The sequence below is a fragment of the Nothobranchius furzeri genome, chromosome 15 (assembly GCF_043380555.1).
Source record: "Nothobranchius furzeri strain GRZ-AD chromosome 15, NfurGRZ-RIMD1, whole genome shotgun sequence".
NCBI lineage: Eukaryota > Metazoa > Chordata > Actinopteri > Cyprinodontiformes > Nothobranchiidae > Nothobranchius > Nothobranchius furzeri.
The window spans coordinates 26,056,035-26,075,860 of NC_091755.1; the positions used below are offsets into that span (position 1 = coordinate 26,056,035).

Sequence of the window (19,826 nt, forward strand, 5' to 3'; positions counted from 1 at the left end):
TTTACAGCAAAACGTTATAAATAATAATGGGTGCATTCTGCAGAAGCAGCACGCAGTTGGTGTGGCATCTTTACTTCCGGCGTCTGCGGTTTAACATTCGGCACTTGCAACACCTCCGCTTGTCAGAGCCGGCCGGCAGTCACGGTGAGCCACGCCTAGTCCATGTGCCTCAGCCTCCAGTACCGCCACCCCTCCCTGCATCACATGCTGCGTGTTTTGCATAAAATGTGTATCAGTAGGGCAGCGCTCTCCCCTGCACATGTAGAGCGCACATGCGTGGCTTGTACCGAACACACCACGCTCGAATAAGCGCATCAAGCTCCCCACCGCTCTAGATCCCCACCAATGAAAATGCTGAAAAGCGAGAAGGGGGGAGAGGATGAGAAAAGGACTCTGCGAGAAGAGTGAGCCAAATCCCCCCCCCCCCACCACCACCACCACCACCACCAACACACACACACACACAAACGCACGCACGCACATGTTAGGGCGAGCGGAAAGGCGGTCACATTTCCTACTCACCTGCAAACGTGATTGATGTGGGTGTTTGTATCAGTGGGTGTGTATGTCATGCTTGACATTCTCACGATGTTCAGGGATTTGCTGAGTCCACTTTCTTGGAATTTATGACAATCAGTTAGTCTTTGCTCGCGCATCACCTCGTGCGCTCCAGCCGCATAGCCAAAAGGTGTCCAGGTATCACCGAGGAGAGCAGCATCAGTATTCTCCTCCTACACAGACTCCTGCTACAGCTGGCGCGCTCTGGACGCATTTTCATCTAGACGTGGTGTTTTTGCGCGGCACCTGCTTTTCACGTTTTTACTCAGAAGACTTGCCTAGCGGTATTCCAAAACATTCAAGTTTCTTTAAAGTCTTCAGAACCAACCAGAGACAGAGATGGATAACAGCCCTGATGGAGGTAAGAATAACTTTAATGTGTTTATGTATTTACATGCATTGTGTCTTTTTATGGGGAAATCAATTAAAACGCTCGTGGTTTTCATTTATTATTAAAGTTCCATTTAATCTAAATGGAACAATCGAGCATGCTTAATAAAAAATGTGTGGAATATTGAAAATATAGTTTTTAGGGGTACCTTGTCAGTCTTTATGTGCCAAAAAGTCCACACAATTTTAGTGCAAGTTGACTAATTCATGAGTTTCTTGATTGGTTGTAAAACCCATAAGCAAACGCGTTTAATTGTTATTTCAACTGAATAATAAATTAAAAACGTATTATTACAATTTATCCCAAACTTGTATGGACTTTAAAACGCGCCGCCAGTGGTTGAGCTGAGGTTGGCCACTTCCTGCAGTCTCCATGAAAACAAGCTCACGTGGAGCGGCTGTCAGAGAATAAAATCACAAATAAAGTTTATGATAATGACGCCGCGAATAAAAGTTTATAACAGCGCGACCTCTCCGCGATAATCAGGAAGTGTTTTCTCTGGGTTAGCCAAAGGTGCGCGTGATCTCGGCTTTCCTCTTGACGGTCAATCATTTACAACAGCGGCCGTCACGTTCCAGCGCAGGTGAGGGGCGCGCCCAGCGTCTACCCCATCAAAGCATCGTGACCTGATATGAGTGGAGCAGAACATGACCCATTAAAGCTGTGCAGGCGCATTTAAAACTTTTTTTCTCAGACAACTTCGCTGCTTTTTACTTTTCAAACTGTTCTGAAATCAGAGGGAAGTTTTACATGACTGTGTGACTAATTTTGCCTTCAAAATATGATGAAGACTATTGATTGTAATAAAATCAGGAAAAGGACTATTGCATATTAGCAAATGAGCAGATACTTCGAAATAACGCAATATTATCTCTTGGTTCATCTGCATTCTGTGAATGACTTGTAAGTTCTGACAAAACACCTCATCTGCACTGTAAAATAAAACATATTGTTTCAACTTAAAATTACGAGTGAAAGGGCTGCATTAAAATTTTGAGTTAAATGAAAAAACAAAATTTGTTGTCTTAACATTACCATATTTTATCCCAAATTAAACTCTCTTGTTATACCAACATGTTTTTAAGTTAGTTTAATTTATAATCAAGAGTTGATTCAACTTCTTTTAGTTTTTTTTAACTTTAACCACAATTAATAATTTTACGTTGTCAAAACTAGTTTGGGGTTGTTTTTTTAATTGAGAGAACTGACTGGTACAGTCCGTGTAATCCATAAATGTATGTTGACTCAATTTAAAAGTATCAATTCATTTGGAAAAAATGTTTAAGTCAACTTAACTAAATCATTTAAAACATTTGCCATATCGAAAAAAGATGGGGGCACTGTATATTGGAAATTTAAAACATTCATATGATTAATTTATGTACATTTCACACAAAATGACCCATTTAGTGATAAATTTCACCTCCAAAAACAGAAACAATACAAACATGTTCATCAACTCAGCTAGTTTTTTTATTTATTTAGCAGGAATGAAGTTACAGCTCTGCAACATTTACTGAAGCTGTTTTGTTTTGTAATGAATAATGAAAACGTTTTAGAACAGTCTGCACTCAAAAAAAACATTAACACAGCAGCTTATCAAGGTCTTATAGTTAGAACATATTTAGTGTCTTAAATGAGACAAGTCATCGCACATTAATTCAAGTGCATAAACTTTTAAAGCATCTGACAAAACCTTGCACAAATAAAAACAATAAAATAAAATTCAAAATGATACTATTCAAAATAGTAGTTCTAAACAAATAGTGCACATTTTAATCTTGTCATCTATCGTTTGGTCTTATGTTGACCTCTTTATTGCAATACTTTTTATCAACCTATGCATTTGATTGGCTTTGAACTGATATGACTATATTTTCTGATGGAATAAACCTAAACAGATGAAATAACAAAACAAGAATTCCAAACCATGTGCCAAACTTCTATATGACCTTTGGAACAATGTTTAACAGGAAACGTTGAGTGCTTTCAAAAAGCTCAGACATCCATGAGTCATGAGATGAGACATTTCAGGAGAATCTACATGGTTTTTTGTAACAGTCTGTTTCTCAAACCATGCACAAGGGAGGAACACTGACCTCCGCCGATGTTCATCAGGACCTTTTGAAAAACTTCAAATGTGTACCTGAGTTCCTTTGGATAGTCTATATTAAAGGCAAAAAGCAGACCCATCAGTAGAGCAATGGCATGAGGAATGTCCTCCACATCAGGCAGGACCACTTGTTCCTCAAGAATGACTGATGTGGCAATGATGTCCTCTCCATCTTTCACCAGCAGAACTCCAACTTGCATTCCCCGAGTGAATGTGGCTTCCTCGTCAATGGCCTACACAAGTTATAAAGCAAATTACTCACTATGACCCCTTGCAATATTTGGATAATTCTACAGGCAACCTTGTTAAAAGGAGACTAGGCAGTTTTGCTTGTTTTTAGTGCCCCCTGGTGTCTGTCTGTGGTCAAAGCAGAATTGAAACGTATCTCCTCGCTGTGCGTTTGCCCTTTTAAAGGCATACTTTGCAACTTTTTCATATTTCAGGGTTTCCCCCAGCGCTTAGCAGGCTTTGTTTGCCCACCCGCCAGGCTAAGCGTCATGCCCCGCCCCCCTCCCCGACCGTGTCCGCTGACACGAACGGCACAACGGAGCTAGAGTCCTCCATCAGCTGATACTGGTGAGAAACAGCAGCGGAACGTGTGCAACGCCCCCATCCCCCCTCTCATTGAGGAGAGCTGCAGAACAGAGGGCGGTAAAGGTTGGTTTATGCTTGACGTGTCCGCACGGCTCCGCGCGGAAAAGTTGCGTCATTTTAACAACCACGCCCCTCCACCACATCTCCGCACGGCCCAAAATTTCCGCAACGCGCACCTAGGAAAATTTCTAACCACGCGGACGGTCGGACGCGTAAAAACATGGCGGACCGGCAAGAACTAGTATTGCAGAGGTTCGTAAATACAGATATTTGTATGATTCAGCTCTCAGAGATCACCGTGATCAACTTGTTGTTAATAATTCTTGGAGAGAAATAGCTCGCACTGTCAGAAAAGACGCGGACGCTGTTAAAAAATGCTGAAATGCCATGTTGTAAACAGTCATTTCTACTTCTACTACAGTTTAGTGTTGGATGCATGCCGTAGAGCTCCATGCTGCCCCGTTCAGTTTGGGAGAGTATTGGCTCACCGCAGAGACGAGCCGCACGAACCATAAACGCTGCGAGTTGTGAAGCGTGTTCCAACCGCGAGCCGCTTCACCGCGCGGAAAGTAAATGTGTCAAGCATAAACCAAGCTTTAGGGTCTGTGTGACATTTCATCACCCCAGCAAAGGTTCATTTTAGCACATACTGGCTCCAGAAATTGATTTAATAATGTGAAAAAGTTGCATAGTATGGCTTTAAAACCCTTCTTTATATAACTACATCTAATATCACATCACTACTTTCACTTATAAAGAAATTGTTCACAGATCATTTTTGATACAAATGCTCACCTGAACAGTCTTGAATGCATTTGAAGGATCATCCTTGAGAATATACAGAAGGCACCGGAAGAACAACTGACCTCTTCCTCAGCATAGAGGACTGAGAAAAAACAAAGACAAAACAACTAATTAGAAAGAGAATAACAAATTATTGATATCCTGATTCTTTTATTCTGTTTTCTATATTCAATTGATTAGTTGGACATTTTCACTTCAAATTCTTCTTACAAACCTGTACTGCAATAGAAGTCTGCTACAGAATTTGTGTTGACTGACAGTTTTTCTGTTTTTGTTTTATTGGGAGGGGGGATTTGGCAGCCTTTAGCCATTTTTTTAATTCTAAATACTATAGTTTTTGGAATAGAATTTTTCTGATAAGTTTTTCAAACTCTGACCTATCACTATAGGAAAGCTACTGGGGTTGTGGTAATTTTGTGTAGAAACATGCTTTTTTTTTTTGCTAAATTTACACAGGCAGATTGTTTCAAAGATAATTTAAATTTGATGGATTTCCTAAAAGGCATGACTGAATTCTATTCACCCAAAGACAATAACCCAACAAAATGTTAACATAATTTTCTTCTTCTCTGTATTAGAAAATAGAAAATACTGTTAAATACTGAAAACTGGTAAAACTGTAAATAATCTCCAAAGGAAATATTACTAATACTAACAAAAATATGTGAACATTTATTTGCTTACGTCATCATCAAGACATTTAAGCTGCCTGCTTAGTCCAGCTGATTTCCCACTCTTGGCCTTGAACAGCTCCAGGAACCTTAGCAAATGCTGATCCAGTCCACTGAAGAAAGACTTCTTCAGGTCAACAGATGTCAGCCGAGCAAACTCTGCTTCAATCTGTAATTGAAGGTGACAACAACAAAATTTGCAACTTTACACAACTTTTTAAAAAAGACAAAAAGTTGACAAATGTGTGAAAGAGAAAAATCGAAATGTACCTGCTGTTCTTTGAACAGGGCTGGCCACCCTTCTTTGACTTCAGCCGCAAGAGGTTGATTTTCAACTATTTCTTTTCTTCGTAGGGGGAATGTGATGTTCATCATTTCACCAACTTGCTACATTACAAGGTTGTCTGTGGACAATATTGCTAAAATTTTACAAGGTTCAGCTTACAAAAACATGTTTTTGTGATGAGCTCTTAGTACTGTCTTGTATCATTAAGTACCTTCCAATGGCTCAGAGATGAATAAATGTTGACACCATTCATGGAAGTAGTTGAGCTCCATTTACTACTTTTAGGGTGACAAACATTTGAAGAAAGAACAAAAATAGCCAAAATACAATAACTCACCTCAATGTACAAGAAACACCTTTGGAGAAATCACCAGTCGGCCTTGGACAGCGTAGGATGACAGTGGAAGCTAGTGGTTCAGTTCACTGGGTTCAGTGGCCATCAGTTGATCTGGATCTTTCTTGCAGAATTCGTAACAACGAAGGTGCTCCAAATACCAGGCTGAGAAACATTCAAGAACAAAAAAAAAAAATCTTGTTGCAAACTTGCAACACATGTACAATTTTAATTTTACAACAACAAACATTTTACCTTAAAGCTTATTAGTCCATTAGGGTTTTCAATGAGTCCATGATCTCTCAGATGGACATGCAAGGATTGTTTGGATCTGAAATACTGTGAGCAGTAATTGTAAATGAAGGGCAAAGGGCAAGTTCTGCCGTAATGTCTGTGATTGCTTTGATAATGTTCAATGATGCACTTACGATTTCCACAGAAAAAAGTACCAAGTTTACAGGTCCACTTCATACGGTGTAAAAGGCCTTTTCATCATGGGCACCTTCAAAATAGAATCTGAAATAGGTAAAACTTAGGTAAATAATTCATGATTAATGAGGTCAACATTTCACAGAACTAACTTGCAAGTATCACCTAATATTTTGATTAATTATTTCTGTTTCATTATTTAAATGAATACTGACTATATAAAACAATTTATTCGGTTTTAAAGTGTGAAGTAAATGCATGGCGTCTACTCTCTGAGGGTCACGTGACGTACGGAGTTTAGCGAGGACAACGGCTGAGATGCTGCGAGATTCCGCTGCTGTTTCGCGCCACAGATGCGCCCATGTGGACCCGGCTTTGAGCATTTAGCTTAATTTTATGAGTATACATTTTCGGAAAAAAGGTTAATTAACGTGTTACCGAGTAAACATTTCCCAAAACAATTTCCCCGCCAACCCTGCTATGCTAACCAACAAACAGCGAGTTACCTACTTCTAACATTCAAATATAAGATATACTAAGTTGCATTCAACATTAAACTTAGAATACACGATTTACTTTCAGGTTCAGACCTTTTATTTATTCATTTCACTATGACTAATCAAGCTAATGCTATTTAACAACTAACAAATTCAACATAAACCCAAAGAAAACTTACCAAAGTGGTGGGCCTCTGTTGAACTGGTTCAGTGTCACCTTTAGATGGACAAAGTAGTTGGTTTTAACCCTAAATGGAGTCGTTAGTCCTTCTGGACAGAACATTGCACGCATGAAAGACTGCTTGACTGAGCTGAGAGCTCCGTTGACTTCTTCTTCCGTTATCATAGGCACATGCGAAACAAACTTTGCGCCACTTACCGCCACCCAGTGGACATATATTTTAATGCTCAAAAGTCAAGTAGACTTGGATAATTTATTTGACTGGACATAAAATTATTGTTTAACATTTTTAGTGTTGTTGAGATGTGTTTAACTAATTATTCTAATTTATAACAACAACAATACAAAAGCCTTGTTATATTAACATGAAATCAAACGTTGGGACAACAAAAAGGCGTAAATGCAATTTACAGTGTGGTGGAAGTTCCCTGTTTTTTCAGCTCCTCGTGTCACAAATCTGTCCAAAATGATAAAAACAGTCTGATTTTTGCTAGTGCTCCCAGCAACATCACATAGTGTTTAAAGAACACTTGATAGAGCCATTTCTTGTTATGAGAAACATTTTTATTTAAATAATAAAGCTTGTTGACATCAGCTTCATTGAGCGCAGATAAGAGAAAACGCATTATTTGCGTGATTCGTCAGATTTGAGTGTCATGCTTCTGCTGCGCCGATGCTGATCAGTCGGACTTCACCCAGTCGCGTTATAACATTTAATGCGGCTCTTATATGCCCTGACGCGCTCTGTGGAAGCTATAGTTCCTGGCTGGAGCGCGCTTCCGTGTCTCCCTGTAGAAAACTCCGTCAAAATCCTCCTCACGTGGCTTCCCTCGCAAAGCCGCGTGCAGCGCGTGAGATCCCGCTCTCTTCTCTCCTCTCCTCTCCCCTGCTGCAGCCTCACCGCTGTCATGGCCGTTTGGACCTCCTGCGGCGGCGAAGAGGGAGAGCTTGGTCAGTGGGTCAGTCTCCACGCATTGACTTTCTTCCTCTTTCTGGTCACGTTTCACTGCCTGGTGCGCTGTTTGCTCATTACCGCCCTCCCCGCTCTGATATTTATTTAAATGACGGACTGTGTGGCAGAATGTGACTCGATTTGGAGTCTGCAGCATCCGTCCTCATCAGATCAGGGCACACATATCCGCTTAGGGTGTTTTTTTTCTTCTGCAGGAGAGTGACTGTGCTTCAGCTTTTCTCTCTTCAAATGATGCTGAAACTGGCAGATTAAAAGTCATCTTAGTTTGCTATTCATGTCTGAAGCTTGTGTTTTTATTCCATCTTTGAAACTCACTTCTGTTCTAGATTTTGTGAAAAATGGCTCTGCAGTTTAATTGTGTAAATCAGCGCTGCAGTGAGGATGATACCAGAAGATGCTAGAGGCACATAGACACAGTTCTATCAAGTTCCTGTGATATTGACCTACTTACAACAGGCCTGTGCTGCAAACACAAGTGCTGGCAGATGCGCTCAAATAACTCCCTCGGTTGCATGATTCTCAGTTATCATGTGATCTTCTCTGGAAGCAATGGCATTTGTACCGATTAGATTCAAAGTGCAAACAAACACTGAAGTGAAAACAAGAAATAATAGAAAACAGATAGCTAGGCTTTTAATGGAGGTGCAGCTTCTCACGTTTCTCTGCCTGCCTCACAGGCAGATTATATACTTCCATGGGTATCTGAGAAGGACTGATTGACTCAATCAAAGCTGTCATCTGTAACATAACTCTTAGTATATGAATTAAGATGTAACACACAAATCAGGGGAGACAGCATGTGAAGCTGTGAAGTAACTCATGTCCTTCTGCTCCAGTTGGCAAAATCCGTAAGTCTGATGGTCTGCATTGTTTCAGAAACAATGTGTTTGTATGATTTGAAACCACTCATGATGAAAGTGTTTTTGTAAATAAAGACTGAAACTACTCTTAATTTTTTTTCTTTTTTTTTTTTTTTTTTGGAGGGGGTGACCTAATTTGGCAATTTTAGCCCACTGGTCTTTACAACACTGCATGAATTCATTGAAATGTATCCAGCAGCCATCTTTACTTTGAACCATTGCCAAACCTTGACTTTTTGTTAGCGGTTGCATTGGGTCAATGTGCCAACATGAAACATGCTGGTGTACATGACTGACTTTTCAGGTCCTCCTGCTGCAAAACAAGCTCTCCACCACCATGAGTTGTTTACAAAGACGTGCTTTGTTTCTCATCAAACATGACCCAATGCATTGTGGCCAGATGTTCTGACTTTGGTTTGGTGTCCACAAATAAAATTGATCAAGGCATCTTCACGCAGCTTTGCAAATCTGGGTTATGCTGCCATATTTTTTGGCGAACTTTCTATAACAGCTTTAAGTTATTCGGTTTTGTAATGAACCTTTTCTAACTCCAGATTGAATCCTGTCTGAGATGCTGCTCAAGGATTTCCCAGAGCTGCACATTTACCAAGATGGCAATACTAACATTTTCCTTGTGGTTTGTTCCCAAACTGGGCTCCACAAAATTTGTTTCGTCCTAGGTGTATCAACACACACACACACACACACACACACACACACACACACACACACACACACACACACACACACACACACTTGGACTGGCAAACTGCCCGAATATCTAATTTTATTCACATTTGTGATAACCTCACATGATTTTGATGTCATGATCTTTTGAAACAAATTGGGTGATAGGTGTATAAAAACGATTTTTACTTCGGCCAAATGATTTTCATGTACTCTATGGAGACTTCCTGCAGTGCATTCAAAATCAGCCAGTTAAAGGGATTAATAATCAACAGTGTTGACAGCTGGCCCATGCCCCGGGTCATTCATAAAGCTAGAACATGTGAGTCTTCAGGTGGACATGCAATGTGTTGGGGGTGGAGTGGGAGGTTAGGCACTGCCTGACTGCAAGCTGTGGCCTGGCCATGACTCTGGCATGAGTCAACAAATCCACTAACACGTGCTGATGGAGGGATTATCACAATAACTGAGCTAAACACGTAACTCGTGCAGCAGGGGGATCGCTACTGCAGGCTGCCATGAGACGAATGTCTCGTGCATGAAGTTTTAATCTGAACAAATAAAAGTTCTTCACGATTTTGCACATAATTCCTTCAGGAATGGCATTTTTGAAATAGAAGTTTTTCCTTGTGCCGGTTGCGCACGAACAGCTGATTGAATCTCGGTGCTGCCTCACGTTCTAGGAGCTTTCCAGTCTGCGTTTGTTGATAAACACAGCTCATCTCTTCTTCCTTCATGTTTTTCGACACGAGACTGCGGATTTGGTTCGGGCAGTAACCGTGTCAGGAGTCCATGCATGTGAGGCGGCGGTCAGGTGTCGTGCTGTTAGCTGACGCTGGGCACAGTGCCACGGGAGTGAGGCTATTATTGGAGTGGAGGAGGCAGCAGACCCTGCAGACACGTGAGGTCTGTCTCAGCGCATCCAGCAACGCCTGACTAGGAGGAGAGGATGTGAGAGCTGCAGCAGAACGTCAGAGCTCATCGACATAAACACACGTTTTTTTAGTGGTACTGGTTTATGCATCAACATGCAACAAGAATTATTTACACAAAAATCTCTTGTAGAGTTCTGCAGTATTTTTAGCGCCAGATTCACCCGATAAGGCGATGCTGCGCCCAAAAGTTCACATTACGTCACATCCAAATTTAGGGATGACCTTTTACTATTAATGATGTTCAACTGTAATGATAAACCACATATGCTCCTTTGCATGTAAACAAATTATAATTTCATCATAATAAAAATAATCTTCCCCACGTGGATTTTTTTACATTTTTACTTTTTAATCACTTGAAGTTTTCAGATCAACACACAAACTTACATATCAGACAAAAATAGCCTGAGCACATGTAAATCTCATGAGACCCTGTGTCTACATATGAGGACATTGGCTTCTTGTACCAGGGGCGCCTCCAGAACATTTTGATAGGGGTGGCAAGATAGGGCCAAAGAAATGTTTGGGTTGCACACCAAATTGGTCCTTGTGGTAACTCTGGGAAGAGTGTAGCATGTGGCGATGTATTGCATTGCTCCTTTTTTATAAAAAATAAAATAAAATAAAATAAAACAGTTCGTATCCAAAACATTTTACTTAAATTTTACAAAAACGAACATTTCAGAAAAATATATTTAAGTTATTTAAAATGTTATTTCAAAATGTATTTTAAATGTATTTTTTTGTTTAATTCGCCTGTTGCTGTGTTCACAAAAAACTATAGAGATAAAGACTTTTTTAATTGGTGAGCAGCAGAAACTAATGTGTTTTTTTATTCTGATTATTTCCATCCATCTATCTTCTGCACCCGCTTGTCCACGCAGGGTCGCGCGGGGGGGGGGGGGGGGGGTATGGGGGCTGGTGCCTATCTCCAGCGGTCAACGGGCAATCAGGCGGGGTTCACCCTGGACAGGTTGCCAGTCCATCGCAGATTCAGATTATCTATTTACTCAATAATTGCATTATTTTAATTTTGTTTTACAATTATGTCTTCAATAAATAAGATCAATTCATGGTTTGAGTCTAAATTAATATGATTTATTAACACTGGCTTTTGCTGGGCGGCCAGCAACTTTGGGGCGCCATTGTCTTGCACTAGTATTTTATTCTCTTCAACTTAGACCTTTTTTATTATTTGCAAACATTTTGTATTAAATTTAAGTTGAATATATCTTTATTTCCATTTTTTTCTAGGAAACCCGTCAATATTTTTATTTTTATTTTATTTTACATCACACAAAAATTCGGGTCTCGGGAGGTTAAATGCAGTTTTCAAAATGATGCAAACTTGAAAGCGGAACTGACTCAATGAACTTAATAACTGATTGTAACCTTGGAGACCAACAAACTGCAAACAAATGGTTGTGATAAGTCCCTCACATCACTTTGGAGGAATACTCCCCCACTCTTCTTTACTGAATAGTTTTAATGAAGCCACATTTGAGGGAATAACCCGTGTATAGCACCATTCTGAGTCAGAGGAACCCAAAGTGCTTTACATTAGTCATTCATCCATTTATGCACCCATTCACACACTGGTGGTGATGAGCAATGTAGCCACAACTGCCCTGACAGAGGTGAGGCCACTGGCGCCACTGGTTCCTTTGACCACCACCAGCAGGCAATGTGGGTTAAGTGTCTTGCCCGAGAACACAACCGCATTATTCTCTGCCGGGATCGATCCTACAACCCTCCGATCACTGGACAACCTGCTCTACCTCCTGAACTGCTGCCCCTTAAAGAGCAAGTCACCCCCAAATCAACTTTTTTTTGCTGATAAACTAAATAAACGAGTGTCTAATCGTGCTGCAGACACGTGTAGTCAATAAGTTGGCACTTCAGTGCATCTTAATTAAAATGTAAATATTCTGCCTAAAACTGGCAGTGTTGTGCCGTTGTCAGGTGAAAAGTCTGCACTGTATTTTAATTTAAATCTGCCACCGCTATTGGCTAAGAGGTATGCTATGATGTAAACTGGTACATTATGATGTCACAACGCTGTCGTGAGCCTGTGTGTGTGTGTATTTGTTAGCGGCTCCGCCCTCTCGGTCTGCCTGGCAACAGCATGTGTTGCATTTTTCAAACATGAAGTGGGAGTGGAGTTAGACTCTGGTAGGGGGTGACTTGCTCTTTAACTGAGATTCTGGGCATAAACAGCATATTTAAGGTCAAATGTCAAACATTATTTTTCAGAACAGGGAGCAGAATTCATGTTTCATCAGTTAAAACGAGTGGTCCAGGTCCAAAAATAGATCATCACACTACCACCACAGTGTTTAACTTGATGTTATTTTCACACCCACTGTAACGTGACAAACACCTTCCAAAAAAAAAAAAAGAAGCTTTTTCTCATCAGTCCACAGAATGTTTTCCCCAAACATGAAGCATTTCTTTATATTCTTTTTAATTTGCAGCTATTTTGGGCTTAAAACTTGGATAGAGGCCAACTTTGCCCTGTCTTTTGCTGAATCACAATATTTTAACTTCAACTAGCTTGCAGTGCTTGAGGCATTCTGGCTTATTTTGTTCCTGAATTTCTTTAGAACATGACACAACGTGCAGCTTTTTGAGATATCAGGCCTGTGTGTGGCTGGTTATGCGGGTAATCACAGAAAAGGAGAAAATAACACAGCTTTGTCCTCTTAATGAATGAAATCATCATTTGTAAATGTATTTTAGATTTAATTTGGTTATTTTGTCTGAAAGAGAAATGTGTGCACTAACCTGAAACATACATAGATATCTGTTAGGAGGAAATACATTTCCACTGCATGGTACATGTCAGTATAAGTCAGAACTGAATTAAAATTACTTGAATAATTTCAGACTTGAGCCCTAATGCGCTCTGTTATTTCATTTCAGGTGGAGGAGTCATCCTGTATGCAGGATCTTCTGGCAGTTCCAGTCCAAGTCCCGGCAGCCCCTCAAGCGGGTACCAGACACAGTCCCCTTCCTCACACTCCCAGCCTTCTTCTCCAGAAGAGGTTACCTTTACTGAGATTGGGGTCCTGAAACAGGGCAGGACAAGTGGGTCCAATACTCCAACCTCCAAACTGGTGTTCCAGTTCCCAGAAGTCTACAGCCCCCCTACAGCAGCAGCCACTCCACAGCAGTCATATGCACATCCCATTGCAGGAAAGAGGCCCTGTGGCTTCACTGGAACTTTCACAAGTTAGTATTTTCCTCCCTCTAATAAACAATCATCCAGTTTTTCCTTTATGTTGTCTAACTGTCTGATTTCCCTCCTCAGAAACAGGTGGAATGGTCCTGCTTTGCAAAGTTTGTGGAGACATTGCATCTGGTTTCCACTATGGAGTGCATGCATGTGAGGGCTGCAAGGTGGGATTCAGTTATGAGACACAAAAATATGTTCATTCAGATGCGCCTGTTTTATTTGACATGTTTATTTCTGCATGTTTCAGGGTTTTTTCCGCCGTAGCATCCAGCAGAACATCAACTACAAGATGTGCGTGAAGAATGAGAACTGTCTGATCATGCGCATGAACCGCAACCGGTGCCAGCACTGCCGCTTCAAGAAATGCCTCTCAGTGGGCATGTCAAGAGATGGTGAGACATCATGGCTTCTTTTAAATGATAGGAATGCTTGTGCAGTTCTGGTAAGCCAAATGGGTGTGGAGATGGCGTGATAAAATGTAGGTCTGTGTGAAAAATGTGTTGCATGGAGGCTTGTGGGGGGTCATCGAGCCAGTAGCTCACTCACTTTCCTATTACAGCGGGCCTGCACCTACTTTGGCAGTGCCCTGACACCGATAACCATCTGGCTCTGCATCACTCCCTTAAGTTACTTGTCTTTCTGTTGACCTTTGCAGCATCTTCCCACACTGTTACCTTTATTATCAGGCTCCTCCCTCTTTATGTACCCACCATGTTCCCTCAGCTCTCTTACATCTCCCTCCTCGGACAGTGATTTATGAGAAAAGGAGCCTTGAAGTCCCTGAAGCTATCTATCATCTGAAAACTGCAGCAAACACAAGAATTATTTTGGGAAATGGAACAGGGTTAACTTGATTACCTTGTGTATGCACAGAGAGCATTTTCCTGCAGTTAATAAGAAACAGGGCGGCAATTAAGCAAAGCCTGCAAAAAAATAATCAATGTGACTTATCTTCATCGTGCCGCTCCTTTCTCCTGGTTTTAGCTCCAAAACCTAAGCCTTGATTGATCACCTATCAGTGCACATTAAAGAAACGGTTTGGTTGACCTAGAAAAACAATACAGAATTGGCCCTATAGTGCACGCCACTCACACATTGTGACCTACTTGCTGTACGCCTGTTTTCTTCCTCTCAGTATGGTTTCTGCTCATTGCTGTCCTCCAGCACTCTGCATTGCCTAATCTGGTAAAGAGGTTAGTGTTATTTTTGCATGTGCTTGACACTTCTGGTGCAGAGAGAAAATTAGGTGGCAGAACACAACCTCTGATACGGAGACACCTGGGCGGACCATTGAAGGGGTTGAAAATGTAGGGGACCACAACCTAGAAACCCCTATTTACTATGTTTCAATCAGTGCAAAAACAGGAAAACCACATGCAACTGCCTGCAGCCCACAATAAAAAGTACACACTGATTTCACACCAGGCAGCTGCGAGAGGTAGGCTCTGCAATAGGCAAATATCTGAGCCTGTTGGCAAAATGGAACACTTTTCTTCCTCTAAGTGGAGCATCATTTTTAGAACAACAGCTCATTAGTCTGCATTTGCCTCCTTGCATGATGAAAGGGATTCATTTCACACCACGCTAATATGTGCAGCCACATCAGAAGTTTCTGCAGGCAAAAGCAAGATTATGACATATTTGCTTTAAGTGTACCTTTTAAAACGGCTCACCTTAAAGTCATACTGTGCAACTTTTTCATATTTTTAATCATTTTCTTGAGCCACTATGTGCTAAAATGACTCTCTGCAAGGTTAATGAAATGTCACTCAGATTGCCACAAACACCCTCCGCCCCTGCCCTCTGCCCCCTGTGTCCAGAATACTGCATTTGCATTTTCAGACTGGCAGGCCGCCACCTGCTGGACTAAGAAAAATTGAGCTGACATACCTGGCGCTGCAGCCTGATTTCAACACATTTCCTGCATGTTTTAGATCATGAGCACAGTTTGCTTCACCTGCAGACGTCTTCAAAGCTGCATCAACTTTTTCGTGGCCTTATCTAACTTCATCTCCAGACACACACATACACCTAATATGTCTCAACACTGGTTTCAGCCCTTTCATGTTATCATCTCTGCCTCATCGACTTGTTTTTGCACCTCAAGCCAACCTCTCATCTTCTCTCCCACAACCTCAGTGCCATTGACATCATCCTCGAATTGCCCCACTGCCCTACTTACAAAAAGGAGGGAGGAAGCGCTGGAGGAAGGAGACAGGGGTGGATAGAGGGGAGAATGAGGCAGATGGCAGCAGGGGGTCTATAAATAGCCTCTCCAGCTGATGGGTACTTTGAGAAGGAGGATGGGGAGAAGGATGAGGAAAGGGAGGGGGTTCAGCTCCCAACTTTCATGATCTCCTTGAACATTTTCAACATTTTTATTAATATATGTGTACATAAATAAAATGATCTGACTTTAACAGTTGCCTTTTATCTGTTTATTCCAGTCTTTGTGAATGACATTTTATGAAAGTCTATCTGGAAATCAATGTTTTCCTCCCTGCTTTCATTTTCAATACAGCTGTGCGTTTTGGTCGTATTCCAAAAAGGGAGAAGCAGCGACTTCTTGATGAGATGCAAAGCTACATGAACAGCCTGAATGAGTCTCCTGCCATGGACATGGACTCCACAGCAAGGGACAGCCCCACCAGCGTGGACGATTGCAACTCAAAAGAGGCCATCGGGACCATTTCCAAAGCCTACCGTGACATCTTCATCACCAACAGCAGCAACCATGAGAGATCTTCCAATAGGGCCAACATCACTAACAATAACAACAACAACAACACATCTAATTTTTCTCAGGATGCTAGCTTTCATGCCTCGTCTCACCTCACTCTAGCTCAGAGTTATCAGTCTTGTCCCATTGCCTCTGCAGCATCATGCCCCGTTGCCTACAACAACAACCAGCAGGCATTTCACAAAGTGGACAACAATCACTATTCCTGTTTAGTGTCAACAAATCGGAATCACAACCCGTCAAACGCTGCAGGTCAAAGAATCAGCTCCAGCAATTCTAACAGTTTGTGCAATGCAGAAGGTGCCGACAACCAGACTTCCTGTCCGTGGAAATTAGCACCTGGAGCAAAAGTGCTGGTAAGTGCAAGAAGCTTAATTTAAAGGATTGTTACATGTCCTATTTAGAACGTTTTCTTGATGGTTTGGTGTGGGTTTTTTTCCTTCCAGGCCTGTCCTCTGAATGCATGTCCTGTATCAGGAGCAGAACGTACAAGTCAGGAGATCTGGGAGTCTTTCTCTCAGTGTTTCACCCCTGCTGTCAAGGAGGTAGTGGAGTTTGCCAAGGGCATTCCTGGATTTCAGGAGCTTAGCCAGCAAGATCAAGTCATGCTGCTGAAATCTGGCACCTTCCAGGTAAACACAAATACATATGCGATTCTTTCTTCTACACACCCTTAATGTGAGTCTATATACGTGAAAGTTTTGGGTCAATTTGATTTTTGTGTTTATACTTTTTCCTTTTCATGTTTAGGTTCTCATGGTGCGGTTTTGCACATTGTTCAATGCCAAGGAGCGTACGGTGACATTCTTGAACGGTCAGACTTACCCCCTGTCCACCTTGCGGGTCTTGGGAATGGGATCTCTGCTGGATGCAATGTTTGAATTTAGTGAGAAGTTGGGCTCATTGGGGCTGGAGCCTGATGAGATGGCCCTCTTCATGGCTGTGGTGCTGGTATCTGCAGGTAAGAAAAGGAACCAGAAAAAAATGCTACAGAGAAAAAAAATGTCCTAAAATGATTAACATGCCAACTGTGTGAAACACTAACATGATCACCCACTGTGTTCTGCAGATCGTTCAGGCATCTCAGACATGCAAGCTGTGGAGCAGCTCCAGGAAGGTCTCATCCGCGCCCTTCGCTCTCTGATCAGTCGCCGTCGTCCAGACGACTCCGCCCTCTTCCCCAAACTCCTTCTGCGTCTGCCCGACCTGCGAACCCTCAATAATATGCATTCTGACAAACTGTTGGCCTTTCGTATTGACCCCTAGGGAAGGGTCAGAGTTAGGGTTAGGAAAACGAACCACACACACACACACACACACACACACACACACACACACACACACACACACACACACACACACACACACACACACACACACACACACACACACACACACACACATGTTTATTTATTTCCAAGGGCAGGACTTCCTTTTCCTTTGAGGAACAAGGGATTGTGCAATAAGAAGAATGTATTTGGAAAGGAAAAATGTGGACAAAGAGCATATTTCAGACTCATTGTTAATATCAGTTTAATGTTGTAAGACAAAAACATTCACATACAAAATAATGTACATACATTATTCTCATATCTCTAAAGGTATTGCTCCAGAGAATAGAAGTCGATAGTTAAACCGGAATTAGGTAGAACTTCTACTGCCATTTCTGACAGAACTTTAGTTCAGTTTCTGATTATATCTGATTTAATTAAGACTAAAGTTCCATTCAGGTCATCATTAGGCTGCAGCTGAAGGATTGTTGTAGGTGAAAGCAGTTTTTAAATTGACTACTGGTGATAACTGACTCCATAGGTTTGTACTCAGTAGAAAGGGAATCTGTATATAATGTAGTGGAACCTGAAACATTTAAGGCAGTTTTGTATTTCACAAACCAACCATCTGTATTGGCACAGGAATGAGACCAATATTTTAATGTGTTATTTGTGCACAATTATGTGTTTTCTTTCACAAATCCACACACTTACCAACTCAACCATCTTCCTGCAACCACCTGGTTATAAACAGAATGATCACAAGTTGGTGGTATTTTCTATTTTTATTTAACAAAATATATTGTCTGTATCTCTGTATTGTATCACACATGGACTGATGGGGAGGAGATCCCTGAACAATAGACTTTTAAGCTCCTTTGTTTATTTTTTCTCACTGTAAATATTCTGTTACCCTAATGTGTTTGTAAGATTTGCTGAAGAGATTTAATGAATCGGGCACATTGTATGATCTTTGATGTGAAGAAGAATGTATTTACCTTCCTGTACTTTGCAGGGGTCTGGCTATGCCGAGAGAGTGCTGCACAGGAGCGTGATTAGCAGGGATTTACAGATGGCTTGGGTACACTTCCTACTATTATATAATGTTTCCTACCAGCATAGTCCCTGATATCACCAGCACTAAACCCTCATGCCCCTTTTTGGCCCCCACCCCCCAATGTTTGTCATACAAACAAAAGTGATATTTTTGGGTGAGAGATCTCATTTGATTGGTCCTCTCACTGCTATCTTGTTTGATTATGGCTGATTGAGCACATCTTGTACATTTGTAAATGTTTTTTGTCCTGAATAGAAATGATATAAAGTTTGAATTATGTTTTAGTCTGTTTTTGTGTCCTCATTTAATTTGTATTAAAACAAAATGTTTAAAATATGATTAGTTAGTTCTAGGTGACTTTTGGAAGTAAACTGAACTGATTGCGAACATTGGCATTTAGATGAAGGTGCCATGATAAATAAAAGGTTTCACGCCTAGTCTTAAAAGTAGACAAGGTGTCTGTCTGATGGATTAAAGCTGGTTCCACATGAGAGGAGCCTGATGACTAAAAGGTCTGCCTCCCATTTAACTTTTAGATAATCTGGAAACCACCAGTGAGCCTGACGTCTGCAGTGAGGTGCTCCGTTAGAAAAATGTGGAATATTCAGATCACTGATGTGCAACACATTCTCACACCCGAAGGGTCAAAAAATGAAGCTGGGTGACCAAGCGTTTGTTTCCAACGAGTTGGGAGTCCCAAAGCATCAGGAGGCGACGCGCAGTGCCAGAGCGTTCTTCACTGACGCCACGCTGTACATTTAACCTCTAACCTCTGGCTATTTAACCTTCCCCTCACCCACATCCTAACCTTAACCCAGTTTCTCATTCCAAACTTCCTGTTAACTATGTTGGAGAGGGGCGTTACAACTAGAATCAAAGTTTTGCATGCACAAGAGGGTTAAGGTTAGGATGGCGGTATGGGGCAGGTTAAATAGCAAGAGGGTAAAGGTCACATTTCGGTGAAATCTCCGCTTTACCGTGGCAGTCGGAAAACAACGCTCTGGCACAGTGCGTTGTCTAGCAACGCAATGGGGCTCCCAACTCATCGGAAACAAACTTTTGGTCACTCAGCATCATTTCTCGACGCTTCGGTTGTGAGAATGTGCTGCGATGATGGAGACTGATTATTAAAAGCTTCGTATGTGAGATGGAGGATCTTAAAATCCATTGTGAATTTAACAAGCAGCCAATGTAGGGAAACTAAAACAGA

At 41.4% G+C, this 19,826-nt stretch overlaps 1 protein-coding gene across 1 annotated transcript; it reads left to right on the forward strand.

Moving 5' to 3' along the window:
- Nucleotides 1-467: 467 nt before the first annotated feature.
- Nucleotides 468-17,683, forward strand: nr1d4a (nuclear receptor subfamily 1, group D, member 4a). The gene is made up of 8 exons (XM_015967909.3): nucleotides 468-919; nucleotides 13,236-13,544; nucleotides 13,624-13,712; nucleotides 13,796-13,940; nucleotides 16,070-16,644; nucleotides 16,735-16,920; nucleotides 17,039-17,249; nucleotides 17,358-17,683. The coding sequence occupies exons 1-8, from the start codon at nucleotides 898-900 to the stop codon at nucleotides 17,552-17,554; spliced, it is 1,734 nt and encodes a 577-aa protein (XP_015823395.3). The 5' UTR covers nucleotides 468-897; the 3' UTR covers nucleotides 17,555-17,683.
- The last annotated feature ends 2,143 nt before the right edge of the window (nucleotides 17,684-19,826 follow it).